At 33.5% G+C, this 24,070-nt stretch overlaps 2 protein-coding genes across 2 annotated transcripts; one reads left to right on the top strand and one right to left on the bottom strand.

The window, feature by feature from the left end:
- Window positions 1–1,824: 1,824 nt before the first annotated feature.
- Window positions 1,825–12,191, bottom strand: LOC133183353 (protein lin-52 homolog). Its single transcript, XM_061318309.1, has 6 exons — window positions 12,132–12,191; window positions 9,602–9,670; window positions 9,040–9,074; window positions 8,870–8,942; window positions 8,699–8,782; window positions 1,825–2,007 (listed from the first exon to the last, which is right to left on the bottom strand). The coding sequence occupies exons 1-6, from the start codon at window positions 12,148–12,150 to the stop codon at window positions 1,955–1,957; spliced, it is 333 nt and encodes a 110-aa protein (XP_061174293.1). The 5' UTR covers window positions 12,151–12,191; the 3' UTR covers window positions 1,825–1,954.
- A 137-nt stretch (window positions 12,192–12,328) lies between these two features.
- On the top strand, window positions 12,329–22,250 carry LOC133183352 (centrin-3). The gene is made up of 6 exons (XM_061318307.1): window positions 12,329–12,434; window positions 18,280–18,415; window positions 19,785–19,899; window positions 20,827–20,941; window positions 21,370–21,446; window positions 21,573–22,250. Exons 1-6 carry the CDS (start codon window positions 12,418–12,420, stop codon window positions 21,614–21,616), a joined length of 504 nt encoding a protein of 167 aa, XP_061174291.1. The 5' UTR covers window positions 12,329–12,417; the 3' UTR covers window positions 21,617–22,250.
- Window positions 22,251–24,070: the final 1,820 nt, after the last annotated feature.

The raw sequence follows: 24,070 nt of genomic DNA, 5'->3' as shown, positions 1-24,070 counted from the left end.
AGCTCTGTAATCTCTGATTACCTATGTTTCTTGATTATCTTCCCATTGAAGAGGGTGTGACCCTTCATTTAAACAAACTTGAATCCCCTTCACCCAAGGATACTCTGTGCCAAGTTTGGTTGAAGATGAAATTCTTAAAAGTTACTGATGACAATGAAAGATAACGGACAAATTTTGATCAGAAAAGCTCAGATGAGTTAATAATAGGTATTTCAACACTATATAAATGCTAAATAAAGTGCTAAATAGGTGACAGTGAATCTCAGACACGAGGCCCATGGGCCACATCGCTCACCTGAGCACATTAGCTAGACTAAGGCACAAATCAGTTCAGTAATGAACGGGGGGGGGGGGGGGGGGGGGGGGGGCTTGAATTTTAAACTACCTGATGATGCTTCTATGTCAATATAACAAATGAATTTGTTGTACTTGAGAAGATTTTAAAAGAATTTTCCCATTTATTTCTTTGTAAAAATTTGATCCCTCATTGTAGCTCCTCCCTATCTCAGGGGTCATCATTTGAACAAACTTGAATCTACATTACCTGAGGATGCTTCCAAATCAATAAGACTAACATAGCTTTTCTGTTCCTGAGAAGAATTTTTTTTTCTATATGTTCTTATGCAAAACTTTCGATCCACCATTGGGCCCCATCCTACCCCCAGGGGTCATCATTTGATCAAAACTGAATCTAAACTACCTGAAGATGCTTCCATATAAATTTGACTCATCATGGTTTTGCTGTTCTTGAGGAGAAGATTTTTCCTATAAATTTCTATGTAAAAACTTTGATCCTCCATTGTGGCCCCGCCCTACCCCAGGGGGTCATGATTTGAACAAACTTGAATCTATACTACCTCAGGATGCTTCCATATAAATATGACTCTTCATGGCTTTACTGTTCTTGAGAAGAAGATTTTTAAAGATTTTTCTTATATATTTCTATGTAAAACTTTGATCCTCCATTGTGGCCCCGCCCTAACCCCGGAGGTCATGATTTGAAGAAGATTGAATCTACACTTCCTGAGGATGCTTCCATATAAATATGACTCTTCATGGCTTAACTGTTCTAGAAAAGAAGATTTTTAAAGATTTTTCCTATATATTTCTATGTAAAACTTTGATCCTCCATTGTGGCCCAGCCCTACCCCCGGGGGTCATGATTTAATTTGAATCTACACTACCTGGGGATGCTTCCATATAAATATGACTCATCATGGCTTTGCTGTTCTTGAGAAGAAGATTTTTTAAAGATTTTTTCCTATATATTTCTATGTAAAACTTTGATCCTCCATTGTGGCCCCCCCCCCCCTACCCCCGGGGGTCATGATTTGAAGAAAATTGAATCTACACTACCTGAGGATGCTCCCATATAAGTATGACTCTTCATGGCTTTACTGTTCTTGAGAAGAAGATTTTTAAAGATTTTTCCTTTATATTTCTATGTAAAACTTTGATCCTCCATTGTGGCCCCGCCCTACCCCCGGGGGTCATGATTTGAACAAACTTGAATCTACACTACCTGGGGATGCTTCCATATGAGTTTCATCTTTCCTGGTCCTGTGGTTCTTGAGAAGAAGATTTTTAAAAGATGCTATTCATTTTTTACTAATTCTTAATTATCTCCCCTTGAAAGAGGACGTGGCCATTCATTTGAACAAACTTGAATCCCCTTCACCCAAGGATGATTTGTGGCAAGTTTGGTTAAAATTGGCCCAGTGGTTCTTGAGAAGAAGTCGAAAATGTGAAAAGTTTACAGACAGACGGACTACAGACAAAATGTGATCAGAAAAGCTCAGGTGAGCTAAAAACTACAAATATGGGCACTTGTAATTAAAAATTTTATTCCATCATCATATTGCACATAATAAAGTTTGTGGTTTTGATAAATAATATCTCATATTTGATAAAATTTTGTCTTTTTCCCCAAGAGGTATCACTACTGCAACCAACTTTAAAACTTCTTTTGCAAAATATTCAGGAATTTTCCTCTAGTCATCTCTCTAGCTGAAATTAAAAAAAAAAAAAATAAACATTTTAATACTTAAAGTATATGTATTGGAACTATATTACATATTTACATGTGGAACATGCAAATGGTTTGTTGAGTTGCACTTGAAAGGAGGGAGGTGTTAAACTATGATGATTAGAAACGAAACAAAATCCCATGTCAAAGCTTACAGTCACCTAGTTTTAATGACAGATAATATAAAATTACCCATGAATATGCATGTTCTTCCTTAACAGTAAAAAGTTGGACCCAATCATGCTTTCAAGTTTGTGTAAGGTAAAGGACCATATAGGATAAGTGTCAATTTTGGCCCCTCAAAATCGACATTTTAGAATGTGATTCAGATATGTATAATTGTTTTCTATTTTGTAGAAGAGATTATATTAGAGATATTTCCAATACATTTTTCAAATTTATATGCACTCACAGGCTGTAAATGATGTCAGAAATGATGCTATTTTTGCAATCTAATCAAAATGAAACAAAAATATACATTTTTCTTGGATCTTTTTCTTAAATTTGTCATAATTTGGTCATAATTGTTAGGGATTTAATCATATATTTTGATGCAGAGTGCATTATAACATAAGTGAGTATGGAAAAACACAAATACTGTGAAAATGGCGAATTGGAAACATATAGTGCAGTTTTGAACATGAAAATTTTTTCTATCAGTAATTAGTCTTGGATAGATACAACTTTGGTAAAAATATAAAGTTTGTTCAAGTCTGCGCTCAATATTTTTTGGAGGAAAAACTGCTTGAAAATAGGCAGTTTTATACAATTGAAAATATGCTAAAATGGCGAGAAAAGGTTAACTTCATGATATCATATTTCTAAATTAATGGCATTTTGATCAAATTGAAAATTACGAGTAAAGGTCACATGTATAGCTGTGCAAAGTAATGCTATAGATAAAGTAAAATAAAGATATTCATTTTAAGGGGCCATTTGATACACTTATTGTATATTGCTCTTTTGACATTTCCATTGTATGATTTGGGGCCTGTTTAATACTTCCTTATAAATTATATGCTACATGTACATGTACATGAACCAATAAAAATTTTTCTAAACAATAACAAGAGACCCATGGGTCACAATGCTCACCTACTTCACAATACTCAACTTTTATAAAATGAATATACAAGACACCTAACTGTCACAAGGTAATGATTTCAAAAGCACTGTAATGCAACATTTACAATAGACTACCATTACAGTGAACACACTTATAATATATTCATGCTTACAGCAAACTGATTTAAAATTTTAAGTTTAAATATTGGATATATAACAATTTATGCTTATATTATATGAACCATACATGTTAACTCTACTGCTTTAAGGGTGAAGTCGACCACTTTTTGAGTCCATTTCCAACCTATGTTTCTATTAAAAAATCTACCAGTTTTCTACAAAAATCCATTTTTTGGTTCACTTGGGTAACCATCTTTGAAACCACTTTTAAGATATTCTGTGATTTGAACCGGGAGCATAACAAATGTTTATTTTTACTCAGGAACCCCTTTGCCAATTATTGTCAAATTTGTCACAGGGTATCCTTGGCTCAAGGGCTCCCTTTTATACTAAAATTAGGGTTGTGACCCTTAAACAAGGGGAGATAATTAGGAAAATAGAAACAAAAGTACTAGTTGCTAAAAAATCTTCTTCTCAAGAACCACTGGGCAGATTATCACCAAACTTACACATAAGGATGAGGATATGTTGTAGATTAAAATTTGCACAGGGATTTACCCTGGGGCAAAGGGGGTGGTCTCAAGGTCATTTCAAAGTTGACCAAAAATTACATTTTATTAAAATGTTGATATTTTGCTTACTATAAGGACTAGGATCATCAAATCTTGTCAGTTGATGCATACTTTTGAAAATTTATGGCTTTAATTAAATATTTCAGGTACTTATTGGCTTAGAATCATCAAACTTTGTCAGTTGATGCATCTTGGGTCTTCAGAGTAGGTCGACTGAAAAGGAGGTCACCGTGACCTACTTTTGAAAATTTATGGCTTTAATTAAATATTTCAGGTACTAACTGGCTTAGAATCATCAAACCTTGTCAGTTGATGCATCTAAGGTCCTCGGAGTACAACAACTGAAAAGTAGGTCACCGTGACCTACTTTTGAAAATTTATGACTATAATTAAATATTTCAGGTACTAATTGGCTTAGAATCATCAAACTTTGTCAGTTGATGCATCTTGGGTCTTCAGAGTAGGTCGACTGAAAAGGAGGTCACCGTGACCTACTTTTGAAAATTTATGGCTTTAATTAAATATTTCAGGTACTTACTGGCTTAGAATCATCAAACTTTGTCAGTTGATGCATCTTGGGTCTTCGGAGTAGGTCGACTGAAAAGGGGGTCACCGTGACCTACTTTTGAAAATTTATGGCTTTAATTAAATATTTTCAGGTACTAATTGGCTTAGAATCATCAAACTTTGTCAGTTGATGCATCTTGGGTCCTTGGAGTACAACGACTGAAAAGTAGGTCACTTTGACCTACTCATAAAATTTTATGGTTATAATTTTAAAAAAATATTTTAAGTATCAATTGGCTTAGAATCATCAAACTTAGTAGGTCACCATGGCCAACTCTCAGGTACTAATTGGCTTGGAATTATCTTGAATTCTCAGAGTGTTTCATCTAAAATGTAGGTCATGATGACCTACCTTTGGAATTTCAAGGGTTTATCTAAATATACAGGATACTTAGAGGCTTCAAATAGAAGTGATAGGTTGTACAGTTAATCAGAAGAGCGATTCAAGGCCCTTGGGCCTCTTGTTTGGTACATGACACCATGGTACTTTCTTCAACTTTTCTGCACATACGTACTATAAGGAGGAAGAAGTAAAGCAATATTTTCATGTTGGGCCATACCAAAATTATTTTTTCTCCATAAAAGTAGATTTTTTAGGTTCCCAAACCTGTAATTTTCTGAACCCTAATACTTTCAGGAAATTGAACAAAATTTGCACGGGTCATGCAAAAATTCTGTGTTTGTCAATTTTCCCATTTGTGCATCACGATGTTGTTTTAATTACTGCAGTGGTCATTTGAGGCAATATTTACAAAATAAATATACAGTAAAACTCGGTTATAGCTAAGTTCTGAACCTGCGATTTTTCTTCACTATATCTGTAATTAGCTATATATCCGTATAACGAATTCCTCAAAGAAAACGTAATGAATTCGCAATATTGATTTTTTTCATTCAAGTATGACTACCAATGTATTTGAGGAAGTATGAAATACAAAATTTACCTTGGAGTTTAAAAGTTTTCGGATGAATTAAGATTCAAATATAAATACATGTACTTTCAAAACTTAATGTCAGTTCAATATTTTAAAAATTTAGGTCTTTGAAATTTGCTATAAAGATGTAAATTTTGTTATTTTTAATTTCTATAGGACACAAAAATCATTTCGCTATAACTGTAAATTTGCTATATCCAAGTTTGTTATATCCATAAAATTTAACAAGAAATTGTTTAGAATTTAACTGGGGATTCCAAAAAAGTTCACTTTATACATAAATTTGCTATATCCATGTTTGTACGAAACAAGTTTTACTGTATCTTTTCAAACTTAAAGCCTAAAACACCACACACAATGCTAACTCTTTTGAGGTCTGAATCTCCTTCTTTTTATCACAGTATGCTTATAACAAATCAAAATTATTTATCCCTGGTATTAGCTTTATTATTTTAACAAAGTAAAGGCCTTGTCCTTCACAAAGTCTTTTAAACATAAATAAAACACACAATCACAAGGTTAATGTTGTCATGATCTAGCTTAAATAGACACTATATACTTGCATATACCCTTCCATGTCATTGAAATGAATCCACAGGCACTTGTTTGTTATTGTTTTGAGATAGAGAAACTTCCTGTTGGGGTCATAAATGTAGGATAAAACCAGAGACTCAAGAGTTTTCCATTCTGAGGTCTCTGGTTTTATTGTACACTAAAACTCTAACTGGAAGTTCCTGTATCCCTAGCATCTTAAAATGTATCACGGTAATTTTTGAGGAATAAATGAGTGCTTTACAATAAAAAGGCTCGACCAGATATATTTAAAACAATTCATTTGACAAGAAAAAAGTCTCTTGAAGCGAACGATGTCATTTTATTAAGTTAATGATTGATATATTAACTAGATGTGTCATAACGCCACGAATGCCCCCACAGGCAGCCAAAATTTCAAATGCCATATTTAGTTTTAAATTGGTTTGCAAAAAAGATTTTTTTCTAAGTTCAAGAGGGATAACTCTGTAAAAAATCATAGATCCATGACCAAATTTAACTTGACCTGTGTTTTCCTGACGTATTCATAGGTCAAATTTGAGTTGAATGTGTGCAACTGTTGTGGAGATAATGAACGGAAAGTCAATGATGATGGAATGACAGAATGACGGAACAGGATAACACTATATGCCCCTGGCCATTTTATGGTTGGGGCATAATAAAATATGAGCTTGCAGCAGGGATGCCTGATATTGAGTTAGATACCTTGGAAAGAAAAAGAAGGGGGTTACCTCATATACAAAACAAGTGCCTGTGAATGAATCCCCTGCACTCCACAAGGGTTTGGTCTAAATGCATAAAAAATAAAAATACAAAAAGTTTTCATTTGCAAAAGATACCAGTATACATATAAATAAATGCATACCTAATTAGGGGTGAAACGATACACATCCTTCACGGTTCGATACGTATTGTATAATTTTGTCTCGGTTCAGTTATTTTCGATACGATACATTTTGATAGAAGGAAACAAATTCAACATTATTTTATGCTTTCTTTTTCTAAATCTAGTTACATATTTTACGAATTTTATTTGCAAATTGACTAGAAGAAATTGATAAAAATTATTTGACTGTCAAAAATTATTTTACAAGCTATCAGTCATCAAAAATTTATGTTTTCTATACTTATTTATACTGAGTAACGTGTTTTACCTTATGCCAAACCAGACTGAATAATGATCCCGACCAAAAAATGAACCGAACCGAAAATTAGAGATTTTGCACCGTGTATCAAACCCGAGAAAAAATACCGCGGTGAATCGATACCGCCGTGAACCGTTTCACTCCTATACCTAATGCATACATGAAGATGCTAGACAAACTCTGATCAAAGAGGTTAAACATGTTAAAATGAACAGTAATTAACTTAATTTATAATTAAACTAGAAATATGTCCATAGGACATGAATGCCCCGCCTAGGATATATTAGTAATGCAACATTTTAACACAAATTGAGAAAAGTGAGGTCAAGGTCAGAGGAAAGGTCAAGGTGAAAAAATACTGATGCAGTTGAATAGCTTACATTAGTATGTATCAGCATATGAAGTTTGACACAAATTCAAGAAAAGTGAGGTCAAGGTCAAATGATAGGTCAAGGTCAAAAAAAAAATTGTTTATGCAGTTGAAAGGTTACATCGGTATGTATTAGCATATGAAGTTTGATAAAAATGTTATGAATGGTTTCTTTAAAACCGAGCTAAAAACTAATAAAAGAAAAGTGAGGTCAAGGTCAAAGAAAAGGTCAAAGTCAAAAAATATTGATGCAGTTGAATAGCTCTCATCAGTATATATCAGCATATAAAGTTTGACACTAATTTAAGAAAAGTGAGGTCAAGGTCAAAGGAAAGGTCAAGGTCAAAAAATGTTGATGCAGTTGAATAGCTTTCATCAGTATGTATCAGTATATGAAATTTGAAAACACTATCTTGAATGGTATCTTTAAAACTGAGCTAAAAACTTATTTAAGAAAAGTGAGGTCAAGGTCAAAGGAAACGTCAAGGTAAAAAAATATTGATGCAGTTGAATAGCTCTCATCAGTATGTATCAGCATATAAAGTTTGACACTGATTTAAGAAAAGTGAGGTCAAGGTCAAAGGAAAGGTCAAGGTAAAAAATGTTGATGCAGTTGAATAGCTCTCATCAGTATGTATCAGCATATGAAGTTTGATAACACTATCTTGAATGGTATCTTTAAAACTGAACTAAAAACTTATATAAGAAAAGTGAGGTCAAGGTCAAAGGAAAGTCAAGGTAAAAAATATTGATGCAGTTGAATAGCTCTCATCAGTATGTATCAGCATATAAAGTTTGACACTGATTTAAGAAAAGTGAGGTCAAGGTCAAAGGAAACGTCAAGGTAAAAAAATGTTGATGCAGTTGAATAACTTACATCAGTATGTATCAACATATGAAGTTTGATTACACTATCTTGAATGGTATCTTTAAAACTGAACTAAACACTAATTTAAGAAAAGTGAGGTCAAGGTCAAAAAATGTTGATGCAGTTGAATAGCTCTCATCAGTATGTATCAGCATATGAAGTTTGATAACACTATCTTGAATGGTATCTTTAAAACTGAGCTAAACACTAATTCAAGAAAAGTGAGGTCAAGGTCAAAAAATGTTGATGCAGTTGCATAACTCTCATCAATATCTATCAGCATATGAAGTTTGATAAAAATATCTTGGATAGTTTCTTTGAAACTGAGCTTTGAACAGAGCTAAACGCAAAGTGTGACGGAAGGACAGACGGAAGGAGGGAAGGACAGAAGACGGACATGACAAACACTATATGCCCCGGCCATATTCATGACGGGGCATAAATATTGCCATAAGATACTTTTCATTCATTTGATTACCTTCATCAAGTCCTAACTGGTAAGCCAGGTTCTGCAATCCCTTGATTTTCTCCATTAACTGGGATGTTGTAAGGCTTCCAAACTCTACAATAAATAAAGGTCTTTGTGTGAAATGTTTCCTGTGTTTATATTAAAGAATGTAAACTGTTCAAGTACACTCCTCTAGGATACCTTGAAGAAGTCCAATATCTTCATTCTCCAGTTCAGCCATCCATTTGGGAGATGTTCCAGGTCTAGAGAGTGGCTGAAAATGTTAATATCTTAATTTAAATACTGTACAATATTACAGATTTATATGTAAATTTACCATCAATGTGAAACAGTGGCTGTTGGATACTCACACTCTTCAGAGAAGCAAATTCTGATACACCAGGGACTACAAATAGTCAAATATAAATATGTAGTATCAACCCAGTACAATGTAACTGTATGTGATGATGTATTTACTCCATTTTATTACAATTTAATTCTGACTGTAGCACGCCATTTGACTGAATAAAAAAATTTACTTCATATTGTATAAATGGGTTGCCTACGTCACAATGACTTGCATCATTTTTAAGGGCAATCATCTTTTTTCTTACACTTAATAAATGAAAATTAGATTATAAGGAATGAAATTAATAGCTACCCAATTTATGCAGTATAAAGTGGGTTGCAATAGTTTACGCTTATTTATAAACCACTTAGTGGTTTATGAAGCGTAACCTGCCCCAAACCACTTTATACCGTATAAACTGGGTAGCTATTAAATTCATTCTTTAAGTACATAATTATTGATCTACTTCATTGTACAATACTTAAGATAATTTATTAAATTTAATGCTTCCACAATCTTAAATGGCAAAATCAACAAATTCTCTCTCTCTCTCTCTCTCTCTCTCTCTCATCACAGCATATTACTTTGCTCTGGCCAGAGGTCTGGTGAAGATCGGTCCAACTTCTCAAAACTTAAAAGATCATCATCTCCATCTATATAATAAGAAATACTTTATGATTGATGTAATACATAAACATGTATATATAATATATTTAAGATATACGGTATCATTTTTAAACATCTATCAGGATTTAAATACGGGTTGTTCACGGGATCAAATTCCATAAAGCCCAAAGGGCTTTATGGTAAATTTGATCTCGTACCAACCCAATATATTTATATCCCGATAGATGTTTTAAAATGATACCTTATTACTTATACTTACATTTGTGACTTAACGTGTGAAATGTTTTATTTTTCAAACTCAACAGCACGAGATTGATCTATTGATTGCGTGTCGTCCCTTTATGACGTCACTTAGAAATTACATTGAACATTAATGACGTGAAGAACCTGTGTTTATATGGATATATTTACATTTCCAATGTCTTTGTCCGAGATAAAATTTCAAATAGAAAAAATACTTTATTTCTACATAAATCTACTGGTTCATCTATAGGCATGGTAAAAAAAAAAAATCACGTGCGGGGCGGGACAAATAGAGACAGAAGCGGGGCTTGTAGCACGTGAATTTGCAGAATCAAGAGCATGTATATATAAGAAATAACTGTCAGATTTTTTGGTTTCATGACAATGATCAATCGATTGGCTTGCGTGATAATTTTATGCATAAACGCCTTCAGCGTTTATGCAAATTATCACACAAGCCAATCAATTGATCACACTATGAAACCAAAAAATTAGACAGTTATTCCTTAAATAGATACTTACTAGATAGTTACTTTCAATAGTGTTATATAAAAGAAAACATTTGCAAATGTGTAAATCAGTAGATATTATACACCTATTTACTGGCTATGAGGACAATAACAAGTTTATCGTCCCCCAAGATAGCAACTACAGTAAAACTCGGTTATAACAAAGTCACTGGGACCTGTGAAATTACTTCGCTATATCCGTAATTTGTTATGTCCATATAAGAAATTCGTTAAATTTATATAGCTGGGGATCCATCCGTGTTCGACTGTTTGTACTAAACGAGTTTAACTATTTCTAGAGACGCAGCCGAGGGAAATAGTTGCTGTCGAGGGGTATGATAAACTTGCTATTGTCCAAATAGTCAGTAAATAGGCGTTTTATTATACAGAAGCTGACTTTACTTGTGTTACGAATGCAGATAATCCAAGAAGAGTTCCGAAATGAAAAGCAAGGGAAACGGAATGCTGCCGGTGAATAGTTTGACGACTATTTCACCATGGGCAAATTGCACATAATATACAGTTATGGAATGGGTATGAGGGAAATACCAAATTTGTGGTTCCCCAAGAAAGGAAACTATTTCTCGAGGTGGCGAAGCCGCCAAGGGAAATAGTTTCCTGCCAAGATGAACCATAAATTTGGTATTTCCCGAGTACCCATTCCATAACTGTTTTATTATACCGAAACAATCATGGGAGATTTATTAAACTAGAGATTCAGAAATTTTTTAAAACAATATAGAGGCATTCAAATAATCACAAATGCATGTGATTAAAAATATTGTAAGATAACTAATGCATTAATACTGAGGAAAATAAAATTATTAAAAAATATAAAATAATTTCACTGATACTTTGAAGGATTATCGTTGTCTTCATTTTGCTAGAATATTCCAGTATGATTTTGATATCGCATGTCGAAATGTTTTGACGTCACAGTTACATTGCTAATAACATTACGTCACAGACTCGAGATTCCTTGAACGCTCCACCCACTGTTCATTAAGACATTTTAATTGGTTAAAATTCATGAGAGAGTAGTCCCAGGGAGTAGCTCTGATTTTTCAGGGAGTAGTCCTCAGATGAGGGAAATAGTATCTTCTCAGGGAAATAGACAGTTTATGGTATTAATTTTATATAAAGTAATAACAGTAGAGGTCTAATAAACTATTCTACGGTAGGGCTGTTTAGAAAAAAAATAGCAGGTTTATTCGTCATAGTTTTATATAGAAAAAATTCACAGAGGTACAATAAATATATATAATGTTACCATGAGTATATTGTAAAACATCATGAAGAAATGAAAGCGCTCATGTTTTTATCATTCTCTGTTAATCTCGGCGGAGATTTGACTCGGCTAGATATTAGGTCTGACGCTTCCACCCAGATTAATTCTCCGAGTCTTTATATATTAAAATACTTCTTCATATTTTTCATCGACCACTGATTTTTCATGGATTTATCCAATGGTATTTGGTCTTGATTTATAAATATGTACCTTATTGATATGTAAAAAAAAAAAAAAAAAAAAAATAAAGTACATATTATATAAACAAAGACCCAAGTACCTGTGGATATACTGATAGATATTTTTAAGCTTATGAAAGAAAGATAAAACTTTAAAACTTTTAAACAAGCCAGAATTTTGTCTACTTGGAAAAAGGTCCCAATTTTTCCATAACAGACTTCCTGAAATATAACCCCTATTTCATTTTGATAAACAAAAACAAATTACCCGCACTGGAGTTCGACATTGCTGTTATTGTTGAGAGTTAAACATTAGTTTCGAATCTGCATGTAGATATTGTTTTCTTTTCTTTATACATTACTTTGATGCTTTCAAAAAAAATCTATTTGCAGGAAAAACTGAATTGTGTGACTTCATAAGTAAAAGATTTCAATTTTGTTTACGTGTTTACGAAACTAATACCATATATTGAAAGCGGCTTTTCAAAAGAAACAAGTTTCTACTCGATGAAAGTCTTTCTTGTGAGAAAAGCCTCCATTCGCAGATTTTAGAAATGAGTCTAGCTCTTCGGTAAGTGAGTGAATACTCGTGGTATTTTATATCTCTACTTCATTCCAGTTACTTTCATATCATATACACTTCTTCTTCTTCCTTTAAAGGTGCATAGACACAGATTTAAAGTTTATATTTTCTCAAATTTTCTGTATGATATCACAACTTATATGTTGCTATAACATTTCACACGAAAATAAAATTAAAAACTTATTTAATCTGGAAATTATTGAAACTACGAATTTCGGGAGGCGTTTGATTAACACATCCTTGCACTTTCACAATTTTTAACTTTATCCTTAATAGTAGCAATTTTGTTGTGTATTAATGAATAATATTACATCTATAATCCAGAAAATTCAGAGTAAAAATGTGCGAAAGCAAAACCCAATCACTTAAGTATTGTCAGCCCGTGCTCAGTGTTGTGTAGTTGTGAACAGAGTTTAACAAATTGAATACACCCGTGAAAGATGAACTGTTTTTGTAAACAGGGCACAGGCTCAGTTGTTGTTAATGTTTACGTTTCACCGGGTGTGTTCAATTGTTAAACTCTGCACACACCACTGAGCACGGACTGACAATACTGGTGAGAGGATTTTGCTTTCTACATTTCTACTCTGAAATTTCTGCATTATAGTTTTAATAATTTTCATTAATAAACAACAAAATTACTACTTTTCTAAAGTAATAAGGATAAAGTTAAAATTTGTGAAAGTGCAAGGATGTGTCTATCAAACGCGTCCAGAAATTCGAAGTTTCAATAACTTCCAGATGAAATAAGATTTTTATCAAATTTTCGTATGAAATGCTAGAGCAACATATAAGTCATGAAATTATACAGAAAAATTGAGTAAATATTAACTTCAAATCTGTGTCTAAGCACCTTTAAATCACAAGCCACCTTCTGGTGTATAATGTCGTGATCGTCACTATGTACACTTGCCCAAAGGGAAACAACGATCTGTTTACAGTACATAAAAACCATTCTGGTACTATTTACAATTAAAAAATGTTGGAATTAGGTCATTCTGATTGCTCCAATGCTGTTCTTGAAACCCTCCAGACTAGAGGCGTTGACAGCAGTAGATGGTAGGTTGTTCCATAGTGTTATGGCAGATTGAAAAAAAGACCGCTGATGACCCTGAATTCTGGAATAAGGGAGCAGGAACCTGATGATATGACCCCATGTTGTTAAGTTAGCTTCCCTTGGTACAAGGTAGTTTTGTGATGGTATTGCAACAAGATGGTGAACAATACGGTAAAGCATGATGACCTTTGCTTTGTGTCTGCGCTCTTGTAGTGTTGGCCATTGTAGATCTTCGAGCATCCTAGTCATACTGCCAGCTGTTCTATAATTTTCCAGTAACAAAGCGTGCTGCTCTCCTTTGTACCATTTCCAGTTCATAGATGTTTCTCTGTGTTACTGGGTCCCATATGATAGAAGCATACTCTACTATTGATCTTACTAAGGTGGTGTAGCACTGCGCCTTGATAGTGCTAGGGCATGTGCTGATTTTGCATCTCAGAAAAGCATTGATGTTGTTTGCTTTCTTTGTAATCGTTCCAATGTGCTGGTTCCATGATAAGTTGCTTTTCTGTCAACATGGTCCAACTCGGAAGTTTCAATGTCCAGAGCATAATGTGCATGTCTCATGGACCTCGACCTGCAACTAGAAAATACATTTTATTTTAAGACGGCACAATGTACAGTAGATAGTGTAACAAATAACATGAGCTCTATAGATTTCTTTAACCGACTTTTCACTATTTTTTTTTTGTTTTTTTTTTGTTTCTATTTTAGTAAGAAATGCAAATGTCTGTTACAGGTAAACTTCGGTATCTCGACATCGCATATGTCGACAACCTGGGATATGTCGACATCCTTCCGCGGTCCCGGCAGTATTTACTATATAAATGATTTGCAAAAACTCTGATATGTCGACCTCGGTAATGTCGACAACCCGGGTTATCTCGATGTATATTTACAGTCCCAAGAGCAAAATTTACCTGGTATATGTCGACATCGGCAATTTTCTGCTCGACTGAACTTAACTGTTTGTCAGATAGGGTCGCTCGTCACGCACGGACGACTCCGGGTATCTGGACGTCGTCAAAGTTTGACACCTTTCACACCCATGTTTTGACTGCACGCTGCTTAACAGTCTAGACGAACTCCAAAAACAGCGTTTCCGGAAGTAAGAAATTGAGACTGAAAAAGACTCCGAAAAAAGAGTCCACGCATGCGCACACACACAAAAAATGGCGATTTTTCGGCAAAAATGATGGGTCTACAAAAATTGTCCGTGCAAAGTTTTGGAAAGTATGGCAATTATACCAGTACTCAGAAATGCTAAATAAAAGACTTAGGAAGAGATCGTATTTGTCAGATTTTTGATTTTATTTGCAAAAAAGGAGATATTTACTTTCAAAGTTAACGTTTCAAGTCAGATCAATTATAGAGAAAATGATACGTTTTGAGAAGTAAATATGCATAAAAAAGGGATATATCTGCAAAATGGGACAATATATATTGTAACTGTTAAAAACTTGACTGAATTTTACACATAAATTAGCATTCCGGTTTTTTATTTGTGTACGACATCTGAATTGGACGCGTAAGTTTTTACCATCGTTATTTACCGATTTTTTTATCATATACGAACAGATATTATTATGAACACATTTTTAAAACTATTATCTATCAATATAAAGGCTTTAAAACCCACTCTTCTAGATATTAAGGGCACAACATATCTTCTAAAAATGAACCTGTTAATACTCCTACTCCGTGGTGAAAAATGCCCATTTTCTGATTAAAATAAATACAAGTTGGGTGTCTTCAAAAACAAATAAAAGCACCTTTAGTGTAGGAACGACATAAAATTTAAATCAAGGAGACAATAAATTTAATAAGAAAATATTTCTTACCGGCAGTATTGAATTTGATGTCGTATATCCAATTCACTCATATGCAAGAGTTTGAAGCGATAAATAAGTCAATATTCACAAAATAATTTAATAAATGCAATTATCCATTCAACAAAAAATAAAATGAAGTAATATTGCACTAGATACAGCCATTATGCAGCCGAATATTTGGAGAAAGCGAACGATAATCCATCGTTTGTTTACATCGGACGCCATTTTGGCGCAATGCATGATGGAGCCAAAGACTTCGTTTTCGGAGTTCACGCTGTTTTTGGAGTTCGTCTAGACTGCTTAATTAATTTTATAGACTGTGTTTGTAGGTGAATCCTAAGCCCCTTCGGCGTCTTTGAGAAGTTAATTGAGCTTGGGTAATATCATTACTAAATCTACACGATTCTGCGTAAATGTATATCGAAACGTAACATAACTTTTAAATTTGAAAAAGATAACTAAATTACAATGAATAAAAAACACACTGAAAAATTCAAACTAAGGAATTAAAAAAATGTTTTAATGATATTTGTAGTTAAAATGTATTCAACAGGAAACAATCCGATTAACGACACGATTGACCGAATCAGCTGTAATTCGTGCATCTGTAACATCACTACGTTAGTTTAGATACACAAATCTCTTTTAAAAAATAATTTTAATGTATATTCTTCCAGAATAGAATAAGAAAAAAATAATCCACATTTAATTTTTTTACCGTATATCGGATGTCGACTTTATGCGGTTCGAAGTTTATAGAGCGCATTTCGTATCCTGTTCTGACGAAAAGGCAAGTTACACGCGAATGCAGCTCAATGCTGTAACTTTGTGCTGAAACTTTGTGAATTTAGAAAGATTTCGATAAAGAACACGTTTCATAAACAAGATTTTTAAAATAACTTCTTAGATTTTTAATAAAAATAGAGGGAATTCTGAAATATGTTGAGCTACAGTCTATATTAAAGTCATGTACATATGATAAGCTTGTCTGTTTTGCTATGCAATGAAATCTTGGACGTCAAGTCTCAACTCTGATATCTCGACACCTCGGATATCTCGACATTTTCCGATGGTCCCGTCGATGTCGAGATAACGAAGTTTACCTGTATTTAAGATATTTTAACCCATCTTCATACACTGATACATGTTAGTGAGAGCTATTGAACTGTAACAGGAAAGAAGAAAATGTATGGTTGGACCGAGAATTGAACCCGGGACCCCTGCATCAATAGGCAGGTGCTCTACCGACTGAGCTACCCAGGCTGATATCTTTGGCCAAAACCATTTACAGAACTGTACCATGATTATTGATCTTGACCTTCACTGTTACCTCGACCTCACAAATTCCTATATTATGTTTAGCACAGTTTCAAAATAACTCTATCATGTCTATGCAAGATTTATTTTTTTTTTTTTTAAATTAAAACTCTTACACTGATACATATTGATGGAAGCTTTAATGTTATGACAATTTTCTGACCTTGACATTCCCTGTGACATTGACCAATCCTTATATTGCTTTTAGCTCAGTTTCACAGTAACTAATCAAGATATTTTTACCAAATCTCTTACACTGATAAATATTTTGGGACTTTCAAATGCATCATAATTTTCTGACGCTGACCTTTCCCCCACTATTTTTATTTTCATTTATCTTAGCTTAAAAGGAAGTGCTCGAAATATGTTTAATCTTCATACACTGATACAAATTGATGAGAGCTATTCAACTCAATTCAAATTGAAAATTTCTGACCTTGACTTTTCCTTTTGACCTTGGCCTTGATATTAATAATTTTGCATTGAGAACAGTGAGTTTAGAAGAAACTGTTCGATATATAGTCAAACCTTGTTATCTCGAACTTGATGGGACCGAGAAAAAACTTCAAGATATCTGAGGATTTGAGATATCGGGGTAAAATACTTAAAGAACAAGTTGTTGGGACTTCCAAATTGCTTTAACATATCCATGGTATTCGAGATATCAGTGTTCGAGATATCGAAGTTCAACTGTATTTTCAGTAAAACTCAAACACTGATCCATATTGTTAGGAACTATTCAACTATATTATAATTTTTTACTCTGACCTTCCTATGACCTTAGCTTCACTTTTCATGATATTTTAATCAAACATCATATTGAGTTACATATTGGTAGGAGAAATTTAAACTCTCTCATAATTTTGTGATCCTGACCATCCTTCTGTTTTTGACCTTCCCATGACTCTGAAGACCACTTTTGAAGATTCATATGCTATGATAAATATTGGTATGAGCAATTCTTTCTTTAAAACTTTAACATAGTGCTTGAATTAAGCACAGTATTCTTTTATTTTGCAGTTTATCTGAGTTTCCAAAAATAATGTTCAATAACACTTTGTATTCAGAATTCTGGTACAAATTGGTGAGACAATTAAAGTGTGTTTTCATGTTGCAATACAAATGAAACTTGGGTGGGGCATCCATGTTCTATGGACATATTTCTAGGTTTTTGTTTATTTATTTTATTATCCTCTCGCAACAGAGTTGGAGGGGATTTAGTAACACCCTTGTGTGTGTGTGTTTGTGTTAGTTTGTCCTTGTGCAAAACGGAAGTGACGTGATTTGTATCAGGATCGATGTCGAAAGCTGATGATTTATAGATATGCTCTTTGTGAGGGGATGCTCCACTTTGCAGTGGCCATGTTTATTTATTTTATTTTTTTTGGGGGGGGGGGGGAGATTTGGACTATGCCATGAAAATCATTTGGGGTATATATAACAAATGAAATACCTACATTAATATTATGAAAACACATCCTATGGTTCATGACACAGTGCATACTATGGCCTTAAGATTAAAAAAAAACATTTTTTTTTTAATTGTTTCATGTTTGTTATATGAATGTTTTATTTTTTTTTCAATAAATGAGTACCAGAAATGATGGTGAACATCTCTCTTTTATAGAGCTGAGTTTGCTTTAGATAAAAGCAAGAAAAAGAAGAAAAGAGAATTAGCTGATGAACAGAAACAGGAGATAAAAGAGGCATTTGATTTGTTTGATACTGATAAAGACAGAGCTATTGACTATCATGAACTCAAGGTTTGTAGTCATTTGATTTGTTTGATACTGATAAAGACAGAGCTATTGACCATCATGAACTCAAGGTTTGTAGTCATTTGATTTGTTTGATACTGATAAAGACAGAGCTATTGACTATCATGAACTCAAGGTATGTAGTCATTTGATTTGTTTGATACTGATAAAGTCAGAGCTATTGACTATCATGAACTCAAGGTTTGTAGTCATTTGATTTGTTTGATACTGATAAAGACAGAGCTATTGACTATCATGAACTGAAGGTTTGTAGTCATTTGATTTGTTTGATACCAGTTGATAAGACAGAGCTATTGACTATCATGAACTCAAGGTTTGTAGTCATTTGATTTGTTTGATACTGATAAAGACAGAGCTATTGACTATCATGAACTCAACGTTTGTAGTCATTTGATTTGTTTGATACTGATAAAGACAGAGCTATTGCTATCATGAACTGAAGGTTTGTAGTCATTTGATTTGTTTGATACCAGTTGATAAGACAGAGCTATTGACTATCATGAACTCAAGGTCATTTGATTTGTTTGATACTGATAAAGTCAGAGCTATTGACTATCATGAACTCAAGGTTTGTAGTCATTTGATTTGTTTGATACTGATAAAGACAGAGCTATTGACTATCATGAACTCAAGGTCAATTGATTTGTTTGATACTGATAAAGTCAGAGCTATTGACTATCATGAACTCAAGGTATGTAGTCATTTGATTTGTTTGATACTGATAAAGTCAGAGCTATTGACTATCATGAACTCAAGGTATGTAGTCATTTGATTTGTTTGATACTGATAAAGTCAGAGCTATTGACTATCATGAACTCAAGGTATGTAGTCATTTGATTTGTTTGATACTGATAAAGACAGAGCTATTGACCATCATGAACTCAAGGTTTGTAGTCATTTGATTTGTTTGATACGGATAAAGATAGAGCTATTGACTATCATGAACTCAAGGTTTGTAGTCATTTGATTTGTTTGATACTGATAAAGACAGAGCTATTGACTATCATGAACTCAAGGTTTGTAGTGATGTCGACATGAAACTTCTTATGTGATGATACTATCGTATTATATATTACAGTTACACTGGTATGAAGATCTGAATTTCAAAAAAACAAAGTGCTGTTTAAATGTTTAATGTTGTAATCAATTGAATAGTTATGTTTACTAAGTCTTGGTAAAATTCTTTGACTCCTGTCATACATGTAACAACTTATATGTTATAATTTTTCAGTATTTAAAATATGATGCTAACGTAAGCATACGTCAAGCCTGATTGTATTTTCTTATTTACCCAGGTAGCAGTGAGGACCTCAGGCTTTGATATTAAGTCTCATTATTTTTTCTCATTACCCAGGTAGCCATGAGGGCCCTAGGCTTTGATGTAAAGAAGGCAGATGTTTTAAAAATTCTCCGAGACTATGATAGAGAAGGAACTGGAAAAATTTCATTTGAAGACTTCAATGAAGTCAGTAAGTAAATAAGCCAATTTGTTGATTTATTTCACGTTAATATTTTGACATCAGCATGTCTCAGAACTTAGTCAGGATAGTTGTCATCATGTCTTAGAACTTAGTCAAGATAGTTGTCAGCATGTCTCAGAACTTAGTCAGGATAGTTGTCAACATGTCTTAGAACTTAGTCACGATAGTTGTCAGCATGTCTCAGAACTTAGTCAGGATAGTTGTCAACATGTCTCAGAACTTAGTTAGGATAGTTGACAGCATGTCATAGAACTTAGGATAATTGACAGCATGTCTCAGAACTTAGTCAGGATAGTTGACAGCATGTCTCAGAACTTAGTCAGGATAGTTGTCAACATGTCTTAGAACTTAGTCAAGATAGTTGTCAGCATGTCTCAGCACTTAGTCAGGATAATTGTCAGCATGTCTCAGAACTTAGTCAAGATAGTTGTCAGCATGTCTTAGAACTTTGTCAGGATGGTTGTCAGCATGTCTCAGAACTTAGTCAGGATAGTTGTCAGCATGTTTCAGAACTTTGCTTAAATTTTACAGTTTTGTGGCCACGTAATTTTGTGCATTGATATCTACTAAATGAAATATATCTTTGAAACCCTAGTGTATTAATTCGTGGAGGATGTAAGAGTATCCACGCATTTCATGAATATTGAGCCACCACGAAATCTAATGATTCCATGGTAGTTGTCAGCATATCTCAGAATTTAGCTGCTATTCCTGTTGTTGCTTTGTGGTTCAGGTATATTAAACTGATTTACTGAAAATTAGAATGTCAGGATACATACATCATATGAATATATGATTTTGGCCTAAACTGGGAAGTACATAATCAACTGTTCTAAAATTAATCCTAATAAATCAGTATGCCTCAACTTTGTAGTTAGTGGCTGTTTCTTCACTCTGTTACCTGTTTTGTTACAGTGACTGACATGATGTTAGAGAGAGACCCACAAGAGGAAATCCTGAAAGCCTTTAAGCTGTTTGATGACGACACATCAGGGAAAATTAGTCTACGGAATTTACGTCGAGTAGCCAGGTAAGGGGACAATGTTGAACATTTTACTTGGGGGGGGGGGGGTGTCTTTGTGATAACTTATAGCTGTTCAAAAAAAAAGAAAAATTATTTATGTTATTACAGTGAAACCTGTCTAATCTGACATGCACTGGGAGATGAATTTTGTGTCGGAATAGACAGGGTGTCGGGTTGCACAGTTTAAAAAAAATGGAATATAGTAAAATGGGAACGAAATTTAACGTCGGATTTCACAGTGTGATGGATTGCACAGGAGTCAGATTGGACAGTTTTCAACTGTATATGTATGAATACATATGACTTATGTGTGCAGTGTTTTAAACTTTTCATTAAATATCTACAGAGGATATTTAGGGTAAATGTGCATGCTTAATGTCAGTGTTGGGGTATTAGACATCAGTTTACACAATTAGCTTGTGTTTTATTTACAGAGAGCTAGGTGAAAACATGACAGACGAAGAGTTACGGGCCATGATTGATGAATTTGACAGAGATGGAGATGGTGAAAGTAAGTTATAAATATTTTACTTGGACAGTCAAGTAATTCAAAGCTTTGGTGCAAGAATATGATCATATTATGTAATATATTTTTTGAAACATATTTTAAAAAAATCATTTTTTTTTTCTTTTTCAGTAAATGAAGATGAATTTATAGCCATCATGACTGGTGACACGTGATTCCAAATCTGCAAAAGAGTGCAACTTTCACCATTATAGACTTGATTTTACACTTCCTGTCCAGCATTTCTTCCTCCCTGTATTAGAGAGTGCTAATGAATTAGACAGAACTGCTTAGATTCTTATTATGATGATATTAAAGAGTTGAAAAAATATCAAAGGTAGTTAGGTTAAGATGAGGTGTGTCAATTGACCAGTTACTTTTCTATAGCTGTCGTGATTTTTCTTATTTCTTGTCCTTGTTTATTACATGGTGAATGTAAGTTTAGTTAGAAACTTTGATTTTGTGAGTGGGTCATTGTTTGTTGTCTCCTGTTTGTTGTCCTTGTTTCAGGTTGTTTTATTGTGTGATAATTTTTGTTATACATATTTTGGAGTTTACAAAAACCTGTGACTGAGTGTATTGTGGATGTGAGAGAATGTCATTTATGTCTCCTACACAAGAGTGCACACACAGATTTGGCTGAGTATATCATTCATTTAGCCTTATGTGCTGAAAAATATCTGTACATGTATATTTGTTCCTTATTTGTAAAAGAGATACTTTTTTATCTCTGTGAATTAATTTCAAATAATGAGATCTGGATATATTTTTATACTGCCATACATTAATTATACAATAAAGAAAACAAAATACACAGTTTTATATGTTGTATCTAAAACCTGTAGCTCCCACAAAGCTACACTGATGAGCCCTTGTGATTCAGGTACTGGATGATGTATTTCTATTTATTTATTGACAATACCATCATACATTGGCATATAGTCATGAATACAACAAACAATTAACATGCATAAAATCATCTCAATAAGCATATCAGTTATGTTGAAGTTTCTTTTCTAATATCAGAGTACTTTTTCAGAGAGTTACATACTCTTCTAGCAATTTTATTACTTGGAGGGTTGATAATGTCAGTAATAGGTTTTTCCTTCTTGTAACATTGAGCATTAAATATATCGCAATATTGTAATCTACACTGATCATAACTAGGACAGTAAAGTCTGAAATGTTTTTCATTTTCAATAAAAAGTTTACAAGAATGACATACACGTTTTTCTCTAGGAATAGGTGGCCTTGAGTATCTCCCCATTTCTATATGTAGTGTATGAGCAATAATTCTTAGTTTTGTAAGGATTGTTCTTTCAGATTTCTTCAGTGGTAATTGTAGGGAGTTCTGTAATTTATATTCATTTATTTATTATATTAGTATAAAAAGTTAGTTTTCCAGAATCTGATATAGAAATGTCCTTTAATTGTTCACATATTCTGTTACTATAATGCACCTCTAATTTATATCATATTTACATTTCCAAATATTTTTCCTTAAGATTCTTTGCAAATTAGAAAAAGTTCATGTTCTCATGAACTACCGTGGGATGAGTAAGAATATTTCCATTGTGATGTGATTGAAGTCAAAAAATAGTGCAAACTTTTTTTTTTCAAAAATGATCGTTGAATGACAAAAATATGTGGCAAGTCATCAGAAAAATAATGTAAATATAAGAGATGAATTTAATTTTTGAGAATTCATGAGATACATGAACTACAACGCTTCACGCCTGCATATTTATCATGAAGCGCTAACACTCTTCTTGAAATATGCAGGCGTGAAGCGTTGTAGTTCATGTCCTCATGAATTCTCAAAAATTAAATTCATCTCTTAATTGAAGTTTTATGTGATATGTACAATGAAATGTTAATTCTTGACAAATATTTTGATATAGAACTTATATTAAAAATCTTGATAGATCATTAGCTCAGTAACCACGGCAAAGTTGAGATGAGTTTATCTAAATAGTTTTAGGAACAAGTCCATTCCAAAGTAACTTCAAGTCGTACCTGATCCAAACTTGTTTGGATGATATACTACCAGACATTTTTCAGATGCTAGATCTGACCAACATATTCCAGAAGAGTGATCAGGTTAAAGTTTTTGGAGCTAGTCCACTCTTAAGTAACTGTAAGGCCTAACAGGACCAAACTTGCTTGGATGATGCATTTAAGGATGTACTCTACCAGACATGCTTCAGAGGCTGGACCTGACCTATATTTTCCTGACGAGTGACCAGGTTAAGGTTTCTGAGGCAAGTCCATTTAATGACAAAAGGAATTATAGACTCAATCTGGATCAACCTTGCATGAATGATGATGCATGCTAAGGATGCACTCTACTAGACAAGCTTCAGAGACTAGATATGACTATATATTCTGGATGAGTGACTAGGCTAAACTTTCTGGAGCAGGTCCATTCTCAAGTAACTATAGGCTCTACCTGGACCAAACATGCATGGGTTATGCATCTAGGGATATGCACTAGCTGACTTGTTTTGGATGTTGGATCTGACCTTCATTTTCCAGATAATGACTAGGTTAAAGGTTTTGGAGCAAGTCAATTCTCTAGTTTTTATAAGCCCTATGGTTACCAAAGCTTCTAGGGATTTACACTACAAGAC

This window comes from Saccostrea echinata, unplaced genomic scaffold (assembly GCF_033153115.1).
Source record: "Saccostrea echinata isolate AGI-Se365-2 ecotype Australia unplaced genomic scaffold, CSIRO_AGI_Sech_v1 ptg000009l, whole genome shotgun sequence".
Lineage (NCBI taxonomy): Eukaryota > Metazoa > Mollusca > Bivalvia > Ostreida > Ostreidae > Saccostrea > Saccostrea echinata.
The sequence above is the reverse complement of the archived record's forward strand: the minus strand, read 5'-3'. Positions and strand labels throughout refer to the sequence as shown.

Bases quoted from the DNA above. Each gene is read 5' to 3' on its own strand.
- LOC133183353 (XM_061318309.1), bottom strand. The intron at 9,075-9,601 runs GTAATATGCTGT...GACTATTTGTAG, and splicing joins AGACCTCTGGCCAGAGCAAA to TCCCTGGTGTATCAGAATTT. The intron at 2,008-8,698 runs GTAATCAAATGA...TTTTAATTTCAG, and splicing joins CCAGTTAGGACTTGATGAAG to CTAGAGAGATGACTAGAGGA.
- LOC133183352 (XM_061318307.1), top strand. The intron at 19,900-20,826 runs GTAAGTAAATAA...GTTTTGTTACAG, and splicing joins TGAAGACTTCAATGAAGTCA to TGACTGACATGATGTTAGAG. The intron at 21,447-21,572 runs GTAAGTTATAAA...TTTCTTTTTCAG, and splicing joins CAGAGATGGAGATGGTGAAA to TAAATGAAGATGAATTTATA.